This window comes from Melanostigma gelatinosum (genome assembly GCF_949748355.1).
Source record: "Melanostigma gelatinosum genome assembly, chromosome: 13".
Lineage (NCBI taxonomy): Eukaryota > Metazoa > Chordata > Actinopteri > Perciformes > Zoarcidae > Melanostigma > Melanostigma gelatinosum.
The window spans coordinates 19,154,439-19,171,017 of record NC_136646.1 but is presented as its reverse complement, the minus strand read 5'-3'; the positions used below and the strand labels follow the sequence as shown (position 1 = coordinate 19,171,017).

The 16,579-nt window shown below is 41.8% G+C and overlaps 1 protein-coding gene across 1 annotated transcript in view; it reads left to right on the top strand.

The window, feature by feature from the left end:
- cacna1ia (calcium voltage-gated channel subunit alpha1 Ia) overlaps window positions 1–16,579 on the top strand; it is a gene marked incomplete at both ends in the record, with an annotated part of 94,892 nt that overhangs the window by 65,986 nt on the left and 12,327 nt on the right. Inside the window, 13 exons of the mRNA XM_079281056.1 lie at window positions 762–885; window positions 1,092–1,160; window positions 2,854–3,032; window positions 3,257–3,383; window positions 3,737–3,862; window positions 3,983–4,072; window positions 4,246–4,438; window positions 5,238–5,389; window positions 6,277–6,386; window positions 8,964–9,097; window positions 9,476–9,546; window positions 13,983–14,061; window positions 15,182–15,303. Coding sequence (XP_079137182.1) covers window positions 762–885; window positions 1,092–1,160; window positions 2,854–3,032; window positions 3,257–3,383; window positions 3,737–3,862; window positions 3,983–4,072; window positions 4,246–4,438; window positions 5,238–5,389; window positions 6,277–6,386; window positions 8,964–9,097; window positions 9,476–9,546; window positions 13,983–14,061; window positions 15,182–15,303 — 1,576 coding nt within the window. The remainder of the gene's footprint in view (window positions 1–761; window positions 886–1,091; window positions 1,161–2,853; window positions 3,033–3,256; window positions 3,384–3,736; window positions 3,863–3,982; window positions 4,073–4,245; window positions 4,439–5,237; window positions 5,390–6,276; window positions 6,387–8,963; window positions 9,098–9,475; window positions 9,547–13,982; window positions 14,062–15,181; window positions 15,304–16,579) is intronic.

Genomic DNA, 16,579 nt, shown 5'->3' with positions numbered 1-16,579 from the left:
CTTGTTGATATTTTCTTCCCTCTTCCCTCCTGTTGGAGAGCAAGAAACAGGCCTCGGGGGATGAATTTAATAAAATGTATTAAATTATACATTAACTTGTTGTGTTGCAAGCTGCAGTTTGAATAGAAGCAGTTCAGTTTTAACTGAAAGGTATTTAAATGTCCCCGTGTTTGTTCCACAATACAATCCCTCTCCTATTGGGTTCATTCTATTTCTTTTCATCCGTTCCAGTAAACACTGCAGCGAAGATATGTAATTGCGTTTTTGGCAGTGCAGAGTGTCACATGCTCAGGTTTGAAATGCATATTCACTATTTATATGTCGCCATCTCTTTCTGTCTATCTTTCGCTCTGTGTTTCTCTCGGATCTCTTTATTCTGTCCTCCCAGCAGAGCATTGTACTCAGGAGTCTGGTGCTTCTGAGAGTGTTGTTAATGTAATTTGTTTTTGAATTAGGCGCGATGTAAACAGGGGATGAATGAGGCTATTTACTCACCAAGATGTAAGGGAGCTCCCATGCACTGTCAGGGGACTTGGCTCTCATTCCGATTGGATGGAAGAGGTCTTTAAATTTTGTTTGCGCAGTGTGTGGTCTAAGCTCTATTTATTATGCCCCCCCCCCCCCCCCCATTTTGCCAGCCTCTTTTTTGGCTCAACAGCAATTGCAATGCCTATTTAAACTTCTCTTTTTGCTTCCTACCTTCCTTTATTCATCTTCAACTCATTCTTCCTCTCCTCTCCTCTCTTCACCTGCTACTCCAGATTCAGACGGATATGCCAGTCCATCATAGCCCATAAGCTGTTTGACTATGTGGTGTTGGCCTTCATCTTCTCCAACTGCATTACAGTAGCTCTGGAGAGGCCCAAGATACTACAGGGCAGCTTGGTAAGATCCTCTCAAATATGTGTCTTTGCATGTGTGCCTAGAAGCTCCTGTCTGTAGCCTTTTTGTGATAGCTTCATGTATTCTCCTCAGACACATTTTATTGTATTATCTTAATAAAGGTGCAGTAGGTACGATTTTACTACCCCTTATTGTCCCATCTCTTCTTTATGTCTAACTCTCTATCTCCTTCCCCATGTTTGGTCCAGGAAAGAGTCTTTCTCACCATCTCCAACTACATCTTTACTGCCATCTTTGTGACAGAGATGACACTCAAGGTAACATTTTGCAACCTGTCTCTATTACTACCAATTAGTCCTGACAGTTTGTGTTCAGGCGCTCCGCAGAAGCATCTTTTTAGTTTGTCCTCCCATGTCTCCCTGTTTGTCTCTATCTCTCTCTCTCTCTTGCTGAATTGACTTCGCTTCAGTGCTCCCACAGCCCAACCCCTCCCTTACCCTTCTTTCTTGGCAATTTCCATGTTCCTTTGGAGAGTAGAGCAATTAAGCAATGTCATTAATTAGCGGCTAGTCTTCTTTTTTGGATGCAATCCATCTCCAGCACTCCCCCACACTCTCTCTTTCTTCCTGTCCTCGCCGATGTTGGCTGCTTCTTTTTTAAGTTTGTGTTTCCACTTCCTTAGGGTCCCCTCTATTCTCATCAGTTTTTTTCCCAGACTCCCAATCTTTCCCCATCCTTCCTTACTTTTATTTTATCTCCCTCCCTCCCTTTGCCACTGTCTCTGGATTCTCTGCGATAGACTTTGGCACAAGTGGGCCATCAATTATGCACTCCCACAATCAATTATTAACCAATCACAGCCCGTCAAGGAGCCACAGGCTTGTCAGCCCCCTGGCCAAGCCGTACCTCCCTCTGTGTCTCTGTCTGTCTGAGCCTTGCGTATCCTCATAATGTGTGTTGGTTGTTTGTGTAGCATTAATCTCTCCGTAGGACACCACCACTGAGTCTAGCGCTGCGTACAAGATGCAGCCACATAAAAAGCACAGCAGGGTTGAGGAATTGGTCAGCATGTTACAGAACTTTTTGGTCTTTTTTTTCATGAGGCAGCTTTAGAAACAATGTAGCTCTCTCTAAAAAAAAATGATCTCATGATTGTAGTTATATGACAAAGCAATGCTATTTCCCGTACTATTTCTGAATATAAAGTATTAGATTATACAAAAATTCAGATCTACAGTAAGATGTTTGCCAGGCACTGATCTTTCAACCGCCTTGATATGTTCGCCCACTGTCCCTCTGAAGCTTCACCAGACACTTGGCAAGCAGCTTCAAATGTCAGTTGCAGATTTTTGATGCTCCCACTGCTGCGTCGAAAAACACTGAATCCAGCTGTGTGCATTTGTATTACAGTGTAACATCCCTCCCTCACTCTTGAAGTCACAGAGGACCATGATAATGTCAAATGGTTTCACAATAATGTTTTTGCGAGCAAAGTCAAAGGCGTTGTGACATCCACAGTATATCACTGCACCAATGGATATTACATGTGCGCTCTTTACAGTGGTGCCAGGTGTGTTAGTGTTTCACTTGCAAGTGTGTGTGTATCTCATTATTAAACATCCATTTTGCTGTATGTGTTCTGTATTGTTTTTTCGAATTTTCTGGCGGTGTGTGTGTGTGTGTGTGTGTGCACGTGCACGTGCACATATTATGTGTGGCAGATGAAGTCCATGTCTGCTCTGGACACTCTCTTGGCATGTGTGTCTGTACGTCTGTGCGTGTGTGTATGAGCTTGAGTGTTTAAGATATTTTGTTCGTGTCGACAGCCTTTTGTCCTTCAGCTGCTGATGACTTTTCATGTCTGTATCACCTCTCTCATCCTCTTGTTCTTTTAGTTTCACCTTGTTTTTTCTGTTGTGCTACACACATGACGGTTTATTTTACAGAGCTGGTGCAGGAACAGACAGTCCATGTCCTAATGGGCTGCTTCACCAAATTGTGTCTCTCCAGGTGGTTTCCATGGGGCTGTATGTGGGTGAACAGGCTTACCTGCGGAGCAGCTGGAACATTCTGGATGGCTTCCTGGTTTTCGTGTCTTTGATTGACATTGTTGTGTCCATGGCGGGTGGGGCCAAGATCCTGGGTGTACTTAGAGTACTCCGGCTGCTCAGAACATTGCGTCCCCTCAGGTATGGACAAAGTCATCATTTTGAAGTAAATTGCATAATGCTGATTGTCATGTTATGTTGGGCAGATATGTGCCTTGTTTGTGGTTGTATATATTTACAAGTAAAAACAATACAAGTGCAGTTATTAACAATCTCAACAGCGGTCAGAAAATGGAAAATATGGATTTCATTTAACAAGACATATTTTATTTGATTTTTTTCTTATTTTGCTCTCCCCTCTACAGGGTGATTAGCAGAGCTCCAGGTCTCAAGCTGGTGGTGGAGACCCTCATCACCTCCCTCAAACCCATCGGCAACATTGTTCTCATCTGTTGTGCGTTCTTCATCATCTTTGGCATTCTTGGGGTGCAGGTAGGAAAAAGAGAAGAGCTGTTTTGATGAGACATGCTGCATGCATACATCATTTAATACAGGATATTGTGTGCTATGGTTTCTTACCCATTACTATCATTTTTTAGAAATGTAATTCTCTCCCTCCCTTTCCCGAGCACACATGCATGTCTGTCTTAAAGTAAATCTCATTGTCTTCCTACTTCTTTCATCATTGCAAAACATTTTCAGCTGGTGGGATCTTTGATCAGCTCATTACTTTACTCAAGAGCACCCTTTCATCTCATCAGAGGAGCCTGCAATGGCTTATTTCTCTCTTTTTTATATAAGTAGTCAGACAGCATCAAAAGCTTGGTCTCTTCTTCTACTGACAGCTGTTTAAAGGCAAGTTCTTCTACTGCTTTGGCCTTGACATCAAAAACATCACCAACAAGTCTGACTGTCTGCAAGCCAGCTACAAGTGGGTCCACCATAAGTACAACTTTGACAACCTGGGACAGGTCAGTGTCACATGTGTGTTGTTGGCACATCTGGTGTGCATCATGTTTGTTTTAGGAATGTGTAACAGGACATTCTTTTTCATCACTTTTCCTTTCTGTTTCCTGCCTGCTGTGGTCCAGGCTCTGATGTCCCTGTTCGTACTGGCCTCCAAGGACGGCTGGGTAAACATCATGTATCACGGCCTGGATGCTGTGTCTGTGGACCAACAGGTACCCGCAAATAAGCTGAACAACATTTCTTTCACAAAAAAAAACCGCTAGGCACAATCTGTAACCTGGCAAAATCTTTTTCTCCTTCCCTCTTATCTCTGTTTCTTACCTCCTTCTTTCACGTCATTACATATCAAATCACATCATGAACAAACACACCACTTCAACCTCAGCCGGTGACCAACAACAACCCGTGGATGCTGTTGTATTTCATCTCCTTCCTCCTCATCGTCAGCTTCTTTGTCCTCAACATGTTTGTTGGCGTGGTGGTGGAGAACTTCCACAAGTGCCGCCAGCACCAGGAAGTGGAGGAGGCCAAAAGGCGCGAGGAGAAGCGTCAGCGGCGCATGGAAAAGAAGAGGAGAAGTAAGAGAGAGGAATGACAGGAGAGGGATAGCGAAGAAGGCATAGAAGGAGTATGGAAGAGGCCAAAAGCTGAAAGAGGAAAAGAAAAAAACAGATGCACATGAGCAGTTGGCAGAGGAGGCAGGAATATAGTGAAACAAAAACAAGGATAAAAAGGAGGGGCACAGTGAGAAAGAAGATGCAGGAATAGATTTATAGAGACACAATGGGTACAATCAGATGAAGAAAAATATTACAAACATTAAAAAACAAACTGATATAATGACACAAGCAATAACAATACACTGCCTGAAACAAGGGCTTGAATAGCTCACGCTACCCCTGTTGGTACTTTGACACATCACAAGAATCACTCTCTATTAGCATGTAGAGCTGTGATCAAGACTGATGGAAATGTGTGATGTCGAGAGAAAGAGAGATGGAAATGAAGACAGACAGGTAATAATAAACACACAAACAGCAAGTGTCATAATTGCTGAAGTCCTCTGCAATTTCAGAGTTATCTTCGTGTTGATAGTGATTCCAGATTGATCAAAGCACTTACATTTTGAGCTTCTAAGCGCTCAGTGTGGAGCAGGTCTTCCCTGGAAAAATCACATTTCAAGTCAGAACCGGAGCAGTTTGTTTGGATTTGGCTTGAATAGAAGTTCTGATTGTACTTGGCTGAAGGTTTGAGTGATCACTGTAGATCGTGAGAAGTATTGTATATCTCTACAGGGCAATGTAATACTTTCTTCAACGCATCAGATACAAACTGAATGTGTTTAAAGGCTTCATTGATATATTCTTCTACCAACAGAAGCGCAGAAGCTGCCCTACTTTGCCAGCTATGGCAGCATACGCCTGATGATCCACACACTGTGCACAAATCACTACCTGGACCTCATCATCACCTTCATCATCTGCATCAACGTCATCACCATGTCCTTAGAGCACTACAATCAACATCATGTAAGCAAAGCTGCAAAGATGTGTATTTGGTGGATGTGGATGGTAATACATGAAGGGAGGCATCTTGCATTATTGCATTTCTGTTAGTAATTAGTGTTTTGTGCAACCTAGCTCCTACAAGCTCCATCTCAGTAGGAAGAGTGTTAATGTCTGGCAAATATTTGTGGCTCCTAAAGCTTTCCCTTCCCCAAATAGCAGCATCTTAAAAGGACACAGTGATACCACTGACTGGTCAGCCACCATGAAACTGTATCCAGGCTCTGGAGCGTGTGTTGCGAGTAGTTGCAGTCCGTACAAAGGAGCTGTGATTGTGCTGCTGATTTGATGCGGGCTGCTGTCAGAGTGCTGTTAGCGGTACAGTACATGTATCTGTATCTGTCCGTTCATGTGCGATGAATGGAAGTTCAAACGCTGGATGGCACTTGTTGTTGTTTCTTTTTGTGAGGGAGAGGAAACGTGATGATGCTTGAGATAAGATGCCCGTTTGACCTTTTAAAATGGAGCACGCTTTCTTAAACTGACCGAGCAGCAGATAAATATCACAGGTCTTGGCTGTATTTGTCAGCAGTTTGTCTTGACATTTGGCAGCTTCCCACTTGTTAGAAGCTACACCTCTATTTATGAAAGGAGAAAGCAGCCAAGCTTTCGGAACATTTGAATACTCTGGAAATACATTTCAGCTTAAAAATGTGTGTTTATTTGGGGATGTTTGTTGTGCTGTGAATGGAAGATGCCCTATTTTTGCCCCTGGCATGTTTGATTTTACTCTACAAACAATGGGAACAATTCCAATTCTACAGTTGCCTCCTGCTGCTGATACTACATCCTATTACCCACACACACACACACACACAGACACACACATCTTTTTTACTCTCTCTTTTCAGTCTCTGGATCTCGCCCTGAAGTACTGCAACTATTTCTTCACCTCTACGTTTGTGCTGGAATCAGTACTCAAACTCACCGCTTTCGGCTTTCGCCGCTTCTTCAAAGAGAGGTACAGTGTGTGTTTATACCTTGTGTGTGGCAGCATGACTGTGTGTGATCGTGTTTATTTTTCTGTCTGCATGTAAATGTGTCTCTGTGCTTATTTGTAGCGCTATGCACACATGTATAACTGTCACTGCAAAACTCACCCATCCACTGTGGGATTTGTCAATCTGCTGTCCAGAGGTCTGTATGATGATTATGAATGATGATTGACAATCAGCTTTTTTTTATTGCAGTTTTAGCCCTCTGGATTAGATGCAAAATCAGCTTTACAACCAAAACAGTTGGAGATTCAATGTCGCCAAAAATTACAATATCTCTCAATGTTTTTGTCGATTCAGCTCATTCACGAATCACACATTTGATGTGAAAATTAAACATTAACGCGACTATCTGGGTTCTAGGCACATGCCGTAATCTTGTGAATTAATGTATACTATCAATAGCGGCACAATAAATACTTATTTAGTTGAAAGTGTAGTGGCTTTACAAATTTGTCTTTTGCTTTGATCGTTAGAAATGGAATAGGGAATAACAGCTTTGACGATATAGAGGATTATGAAATGTGTTGAAATGTGTGATCTGGCTGTGAGGCTTTCTGTTATTAATTGATTTAACCATATTCTGGTACAAATATGTAACGTTTTAAGACATTTATCACACAAAATCAGTTTTGTTAAAGACAACTGAAATGTTTTCTTTTTCACAGCAAGACGCAGGAGTTTACAGTTTTCTTCATTGTATTTAGGTTTCCTCACAATCAAATCATTCCTGTATTCCATAATGTAGTAAACTATAAACTATAATTCATTTGCAGTTAATGCAGCTTTTAAAGTGGAGATGGCAATCCTTTTTTTTAGTGTAATAATCTATTGGGTGAACTACAGCTCTACAGCATCATTCTTCTTCACAAAACCAAATGATGTAATCGTCCTCTGCATGTGATACGACTGCACTTTCCATTTCTCCAACTTACTGTACTTACCGGCTCACGCCCGCGTTCATTCACTCAGAGCCCAGACTAATTGATTTGTCACTCGGTGATGAGACTGATGTCTTATTCTTTCAGGGATATGTGGTGACTAATTCAAGGCAGAGGCACAGATGGTGGTAGTTTAATGTCGTTGGTCTATTTTAGTTTGGTAAGACAAAGCAGAGAGCTAAGGTGGCAGAGGGAGTGAACGTGAGCAATGGAGAAGAAACTGATAATATATAAGAGGGGGTGCTGGACTGATCAAAGATAGAAAAAATGAGGAGGACATATGAACGATGAAATGGGAATAAGTTGGGCGGGATAGATAAATAATTTATCACACAGTTATCAGCTGGCACTTTGTCTCTTTTTATGTAGTGTCAGCCACTCCCGTGAGTAGTCATTGTGCATATTGTCATTTATTGGCTGGGCTAGGGCCTGCTTTGCAACTGGGTCAATGGAGTAGCAGGTAACACACAAACACAATGCCACATGTGCCAAAAACAGAACTGCATGTTGTGTACATTTGCAGTGGGCGTACTGTAAATGTGAATGTGTGCTGGCCAAAAGGTTCTGAGACTGACAGGGAAGTGAGATACGAAAGTTTAGTTCAACCTTTTGATGAATAACAGGTGCATTTTTAACAGGCTAGATTGTCTTTGATGACGTATTTAAGGAACATTACTTCTTAAATATGAACAAAGGCAGTTGCCATCCTCAGTTTCAAAGGGCTGGATGGCTGCAACCACAGAGGATGATGCACCTTATTTTGCCACTGTGAAAAAGCTGGGTAAGTCCCGAACAGAGATGTGAAAAATGAAGTAGACCCACAGGCTCCGACAACAGAGGGAGACATGATCGTGCATGATGAGAATGAGTCATGGGCGGCAGATACACTATTGTCAGTGGCATTTGTTTGGCAAGCATTCTGACAAATGAGTTGGCAGTGCCAAGTGTTTTAGCACTCTGTGTGCCTTGCCTTGCCGCGCTTCGATGATTTTAGAATAGATATGTATTGACTATCTTTCAAAACGTCTGAGGATAAATGAGGATTGCAGTACTGAAGCAATTACGTGAGGCAATAAAGGATAAACATCTGGGGAAGCTCGCAAAAGTGATGTAGTAACATCAGGTCATAATACTTGTCTGTTGCAATGGCTATGGTGTCTTCAAACAGTTTGATTCCCTACCATATTCATCTGATCTGTCTCCCATCTGTCCTTAAGCCCTGACAAGCATTTAGTTGGATCTATTAAGGGATGTTGAGGCTGAGGCACTGCAGCATCACTGGTAGAAATGTGTAGATGTTAAAGGAGAGTAATGTGTTGAAAGGTAACTGATAATTTAATACATATGTGCTCATATAGTAAGCTTAGAACTTTTCACACAGCCCTCAGTGTATTCTTTGTTGTAGGATATAACTGTCCAACTGTATTTTGTTACTGTCACATCTTTTTCTTAACATGTTTGTCTGCAAATTTGCCAGTATATTTGTGTTTGTACATGCTATGTGTGCGTTTGTGGTGTAGTGCCTTTGTACAACTTCACAACTTCACAACTTCATATATATATATATGTGTGTGTGTGTGTGTGTGTGTGTGTTTGTGCCAGGTGGAACCAGTTGGACCTCGCTATTGTGCTTCTGTCAGTGATGGGAATCACCCTGGAGGAGATCGAGATCAGTGCGGCCCTGCCCATCAACCCCACTATCATCAGGATCATGAGAGTACTGAGAATAGCAAGAGGTACAGTATATATACCACACATGTGTGAAATATGCCCCCCCCCCCCTCCACACACACACACACACACACACACACACACACACTCACTCACTCACAAGTCCTATCCAGCCACACTTCCTGTAAATTATTTAAGTGCAATTGAACATTGATTTAGTCTTGGTGTGTTAAAATCTCAGTTAGCTGTAGCAGCTAATGTCAAGCTGCTTTCTTGTGTATAAATTTGTGTGTGCGTGTGTGTGTTACACAGGCTGTAAATCAAGAACTGACCTTTCCACAGTTAAATGTTTCCCATTTAGCCTGTAATTGAACCAGAGGGATTTCCCTCTAAATGGCCACACTTAAAGTCTCTCTCCCACACACACACACACACACAAACAGTGCTGAAGCTGCTGAAGATGGCGACAGGAATGAGAGCCCTGCTGGATACGGTGGTCCAAGCCCTGCCTCAGGTACAGTCTACACACATACACACGAATGAATGAATGAATGAATTTTATTTATATAGCGCTTTTCACAGACAGTAGTATCACAAAGTGCTAAACAGAGCAGACATTTAAAAGCATAAAAAACACAATGTGACCCTAGGGTCAATAAATTATCTACACAGAGAAAATAAAATAAAAAATAATAAAAAATAAAATAAAAATGTAAAACATATTTTAAGAGCAGGTCGAGGACATGGGTTTACTTTTACACAAACGCCAGCCTAAACAGGTGGGTTTTGAGCTGGCTTTTAAAAGTATCCACAGTATCTGCGAGGCGCAGAGTTGCAGGCAGAGCATTCCAGAGCCTCGGGGCCACTGCCTCAAAGGCTCGGTCACCACGGCTCTTAAATCGTGTGCGTGGGACTGACAGAAGACCCAAAGCGTTTGACCTGAGAGTGCGGGCGGTGAATAGGGGCGAAGTAGATCAGCTACATAAGCCGGAGCCTGACCGTGAAGTGCTCTGTAAGTGATGGTGAGAATTTTAAAGTGTATCCTAGATGCTACAGGAAGCCAGTGGACAAGGGAAGACATGTTACACACTGTCTTCCCTTTTTCTCTCACCAAGAGATGGTGGGTCAGTCTCAGTCAACAGCCAGAATAGCACCCCCCCCCTCTCTCTCTCTCTCTCTTCTTCTCTTTCTCTGTTGGCCTGTAGGCAACTCAAATAGATGACTCATTCATGCCACAGACTGCCACACACACACAGGCTTCGTCTTGTGTTCACTTTCAGTACCATGGAGAGTACACGTACTCCCACTGCGAGCAGTGTGCTAGAAAAAATGGGGCTTCTTAAAACCAGTCTGCAGTTCATTTGGTGGTGAGGTGTCCACAGAGTCAATCAGTCTCTCGGCCGTCCCAGAGTCAAAATCATTCCAGTGCACTGAAAGTTCAATGCTCTAGAAAATTCCCAGAATGCATTTTTGCTGACTGGTCGTAGTGTCTGTTTGCTTTGTAGCATAATGTTATGGGTAAGAAATAAAAAATAGGAAACAACAGAATGAATGTATCTTGTTGCGTTTGCGTGTGGTTTTCATCAGTGTCCCAATGTTTATTAATCAATCAATAATTCCTTTTTTATTTGATTCATATTAAATAATGTTTGTCTTAAGCTCTGTTCACTGAACACTGATGTCTTACTTTGAGCATGAATTTAAACTTTGACATTTTAGTTATTATACTTGTAAAAACCTAAAGCAATAGTTTGACGATGTGCCCTCGGGTGCTTCTAAAAGTCACTACATAACAGGTTATATCTCTTTTGTTGAATCTGCACAAAACCCATGTATAAAAACTAAGCTAAGCTAACTGGCTGCTTCCTCCAGCTAAATATTTGACCTACAGACGTGAGGTAAGTGTTGCTCTTCTCATCAAAGTCTCAGCAAGAAAGCGAATGAGCATATCTTCCTTAATGTTGAGCTTTTTCTACAAATAACAGACAGGTTCGGTGAAAAGACAGTATACAGGTATACAGTCTCATGTATGGACATGCAGGGACACAGTCACACGCGTGCACACAGTATGACCCATTCACCATCAGAGGTACGAAAACAGGTGGTGAGAGGAAAGGAGGGCAGGCAGAGGTGAGGGAGAGCAGATGCCTTGTCTTTCTTTTCTATTGATCCCCTCTCATTAACACTTAGCCCTTTGCTATATCCCAAGGGCACCAGGGGAGGTAATTAAAACTCAGGCTAATTTAACATTTCCAAGAGGTCTCTCTCTGTATGGGTGTGTGTGTGCATATTTAGGTACTGAAAGGGTGAGAGTGAAAGCGCTACACCTGGCGAGAGAGATTAATCTGAGGTGATATTACGCTGTATTTCACTGTGAAAATGAAATGGCAGGCTGCCAATATTTCTTCATTACATCACATTGGATATTGAAGACAGTATCGACATTTCAACCGAGGCTTTGTACAGCCCGACAAAGGAGCAGGCAAATGCACTGATATTGGTTTGAGGAGGCAATAAATATGAATGATGCCATCACGGCACACAGGGGCCGACGTCTGCTAGAATAATAATTGATGAGATTTGACATGATGTGAATGCAAGAAGTGTATATGTCTAATAGGACGTGACGGGACACAGAGATGTAATGAGGGATCCATACATTTAGACTAATCATACATTTAGACTAAATGGGTGAGTTAGCTTAACAGCTCATTGGCATGTTAAGAGAAATGCGTTTTCACGGCTTGTTGTCGCAAAGACGCAGCAAGACAAAGTCATTTTACCCACAAGCGTCCTCCATTATCCTCTCCTCCCCAACTAATGCGAAATGGCTGCAACTCACCATTCCCTCACACTAATAGCGTATATCATGTTGGTACTAAAGTCGAGCCAGTTGTTTTATGTCTTCGGTGGGAATGGCTGAGAAACCGAATAGCCGGAGGGAGATGTGGACCCCACATGGAATGTGCTCGGGAAGGCGTCAGAGCTGTGTCCTGTGAAACTGTTTGTATTTAGCTTTAAAAATGGATCAAATGTAAACTAATAAAACAAAGTTTTTGGACATTTGTGCAAAAGCTATCTCGTTAAAGTAAAGCTAATAAAGCTACTGTTTGTTTTCATCCTGTATGGTGAAAGTTATTATTGTGCATCTTCAGCTCATGTTTATTTTATCCTGTATATGGTTAATTATTATGATATATCTGCAGTTCTTATTTATTCTCATCCCGTGTAGTGTAACCTATTATTATATACATTTGTTTATTTTCATCCTGTAAAGCATAAATTAGTATTATATACGTATCTGCATAGAACACACCATTAAATCCTTCCCAGTAAAACTTCTCAAAAGTGCATTCATCCTCATCTTGGATCCCACATATAGACTCGGGCCATTATGAAGCAGAGATTAAGTACACCATGCAGGATAGCGCTAACTTGGAGATGTACTTGAGGCAAACCCCAGTACAGTCACATTTAGAATGATTACAGCGCTCCAAATGAAAGGTTGTATGGCAATTAACTCTATTCCTTTCAGTCCAAATGGACTCACCGGACTGTGCTCCATGTAATGGGGCATATTTGTCTACATCAAAAGTAAACTTTCATATTTCGATTTCAGATGGCGCGAAACATTTCTGTTGTGTTACATGCGTGCAGATATTAGGTTATTTTTCAGCACCACCTGCAGCTCTTTGATTAAGTGTAGAATTGACCAGGTGAATCACATCAGGCAATTTTTGTGAACAGTAGTTTTTGCTGGTTTCCTCCTAACAATTGGCATCACAGTGCATTTCAAAGGATGGAAGACACGTAAGCAAATATTTTAAACCTTGAGTTTAAGATAATTGAATAGATGCTAATTATATTGCTCTAATATCTCATTCTAGTTCAATTTAATGTACCGGTAATCTAAATTCAGTCATAGTCGTTTGACTTGGCTCCTATTTGCTCCTATTCCCTGCAACTATCTCAACATATTTTGTTTAATAAACTTTATTGGCAATGCAGCCTCTGTGCAATCTCTTTAGAATACGCTTTGTCCTATAGCCGTAATGTTGATGCATTATTCATCAACCACACGCTACAAAGTAAACATCAGAGTTAGAATATCTCTCCCCTGAAGAACAGGTGGAGGGATCTAAACCTCTCTGGAGAACTCATGGAGTATAATTATAGTAACTATTTGTCAGTGCATTTCCTCATTCCCGGTGGAGCAGTGTTGTTCGCAGAGTGTTAAAGAGAGTGAACAGGAGACTGGGTTTAGCATCCCTGTAATGGGATTAGATTGTGCCCTGAGAGTTTACTGTGCAAAATCATCATCACCATTAAGTAGTGGTAACAGAATGCTGTTTTGTGGTGGAACTGAGCCAATTAAGTCCCAAACCCCCAAACTCAAAACATCACAACCGCATCAGGGGTTCAGCTGTATCAAAGTCTCAGAGGAAATTGTGCCATGGTTTGTAGAACCAAGCAGGGTACGGGAGCAACAAGCTAGAAACAATATATGCCACATTTTAATGCTCAACCTTTCCACCCTATATTTGATGTCCTGCTTCCTGGTGTGTTCAATAACTGTGTTTGACAACATGCCCTTGAGTAGCAATTTAAAAGGGGTTGAATTACATTCAGGCAAGCAAGCCTACAGCTGATGTATCTCAGGTCCCATTATCAATGACTTTTTTGTTGTCCACTGCTGTTCACTAATAAAGAACTTGTAGTCTTGTGCATTTGATATTGAGTATATAATTTAACCAGAGCTTCAAACCACAGCCATAATACTGTTGAGGTAGCACTTTTTTGTTGCAGATGTTCGATTAGAATGTTGTCAAATGGTTTTGTGCATGGTAAGATGTTCTCGTGTGTGTGTGTGTGTGTGTGTGTGTGTGTGTGTGTGTGTGTGTGTGTGTGTGTGTGTGTGTGTGTGTGTGTGTGGGTGTGTGTGTTTTGCAGGTGGGTAACCTGGGCCTGCTTTTCATGCTGCTGTTTTTCATCTACGCCGCCTTAGGAGTAGAGCTATTTGGAGAACTTGGTGAGTGCTCATGACATCCAGTCCAATGCTACAAAGGGTTATGTCAAACAAAACCTCTTATTGTTTCTCTACGTGTGAACTTTAAATATAAAGTAGGTTAAGCAATTATACAGTTTACCACGAATCCATTTATTTAATCTAGAATTTTGAGTTTTGGACGGATTTTCTTTTCACACTCGATGGTTTAAAACTGTTGAGAAACAGGTGTTTTCTGGTATGTACCAAAATATACATTTTTCTACATGTGGTAATGAACGTAAACTCATCCACGTTGGATTATTCCTTTCATCAGTATATGGTAATGTTTGCATGAAAGGATTATGCTCTATTTGAAGAGCACGTTGTCCATACATCATCACTATAGGTGTAAGGCGATTTAAAATAAGCATAATGTCAATGTCTGTCCCAGTATTAATAATAACTTGTGTCTTCCAGTTATGGTGCAATCATTTTGATAAACTCAACTTGTGTATATAAAAGCAAGAGGACATGTATTAACTTTATGATGAAAATCTTATTTCCTCTCCATCCTTTATTCCTTTTCATCAGTTCTCTCCCCTGCAGTCAGACAGCCATTAGGGAATCAACCCACTCTCCAATATTCTGATACATAAGTACTGTCCTAAAATATCCACATTGAAGTTGGAAGATATTTCCTCTGAACTGTCACATTCCCCTTGTGTGCTGCAGCTGCAGCCCGTGGCAACATTGCTTCCTATTGGAGCTTGGCAGGAAAAGGATTAGTGGCAAATGCAAGTGTCGCTTTCTTGATTCTTGAGGCCATTCCAGAGATCATCTTGGGATATAAACTCAAAGACAAATAGAGTGTTTGGTCACATTGCTACCGATTTGATAACAGGCTGTCTACACTGAGTCGGCTTGTTTGGACAGTCACCCAGGCAGCTTAGTGACAGAAATGGCGCATGCCTCTGCAGTTTTGGGGAGCAATGAAATGTTTAAGTGTTGAGTGCTCAAACTCACAAGCCTCTTCTTCTTCTTCTTCTTCTCTTGTTGTCCCTGCCCACTTCCTGTTGCATGTTCTCTTTATCCTCTCACGTCGTCTTTATCTGTGACCTGATAACGTCTTCTCTTCCTCCATCCATCTCACTCTCATCCTCAGTTTGCAATGAAGACTACCCATGTGAGGGTATGAGTCGTCACGCTACCTTTGAGAACTTTGGCATGGCCTTCCTAACCCTGTTTCAAGTCTCCACGGGCGACAACTGGAATGGCATCATGAAGGTACAAAGTTACTGATAATATAATGTAATATTTGTGTTTTTAAATGGTGGAAAAACTGAAACACAGAACTCGAGAAATCATTGAAGAGGTGGTCTGAGAAATACAAGAGAAAAAACTTCTCTATATCTCTCATCCATCCTATCTGCCACTCTTGTGATACTCTGATGAATAGGAAATGTGCTTGCTCAGCACCGGGAGCACAGATTTCCTTACTGATAGGCAGGGGAGTGACTGTGCCTCATCACACACACACACACACACACACAAAATACCAATTTACCCTGTACACACATCTACTCCCACCAGCAGCTATCACCACTCCTCCGCACACCAAGGGCTGTGAGAGGAAAAGAGATTATGCTGGTGCGCGTCGTCAGGCGCAGACCATTAAACACACACTGGATACAGGGAGCGTGGATGGTAGCGGGCCATGAAGCAAACCAGCGGGCCACAGATGCAACCTCTCAGAGTAAATCTCTGTCATTGTTGCTGTCAAATACTACCTGGGCTGTGAGACAGGTAGACCTACTTTGGTTTGGTAAGAAGCAGGTGAGGCAGAGTGGTAATCAGTCGTGCAATGACGAGTGGAAATCATGAGGGAGAGGAAGGTAAAAAAGAAAGGAGGCACCATAGAACTGTAATAAGAGGGAAGACAAGAGGATGGAAAAGGGGTTAAAATAACTGGCCAGTTATTAAGATTTATTTTCTCGAGAGACTAAACTACAGGGGGAAACAAATGAAAAAAGGGGGAAGGCATCGCAGCATGTGAGAGGAAATGGAGATTAGGAAGAAGAAAGACCAAAATGATGTACAGAAATAAGATGTAAAAGGAGTGACGGCAGAAAAGGGAGACGGAGGAGCAAAGTGTGTAAATGGCGTGCCAAATTAAATAGAAAAGACCAGCTTCAGCTCAGAGGGCTAACATTGTTGTGTGCGGTCACAGCCTGGGTGAGATATGTGTACTTCCTCCAGGTAACACTTGTCACTTTGGTTCTGCTCTGACTGAACTCCGCTGAGCGCATGTTAACCAGAGTGGAAAAGCACTCGAATAATAGAGGGGAAAAAGCCTCCTGTTGTTTTGAATATAGGCAAAACAATTAAGTGGATGATGATTACACAAGTTGTCATGAATACAAAGATCCTTGTTAACAAGAGCCAGCTGCAGTCCATTACCTAAAACATTTTTAATATGAATACCAATTTCCATTGCTTGGCGGTGTGGCTGAGCTATCAGCATTCGAAAATGACATTTAGATCTCGACTTTTCTCCTTCTCT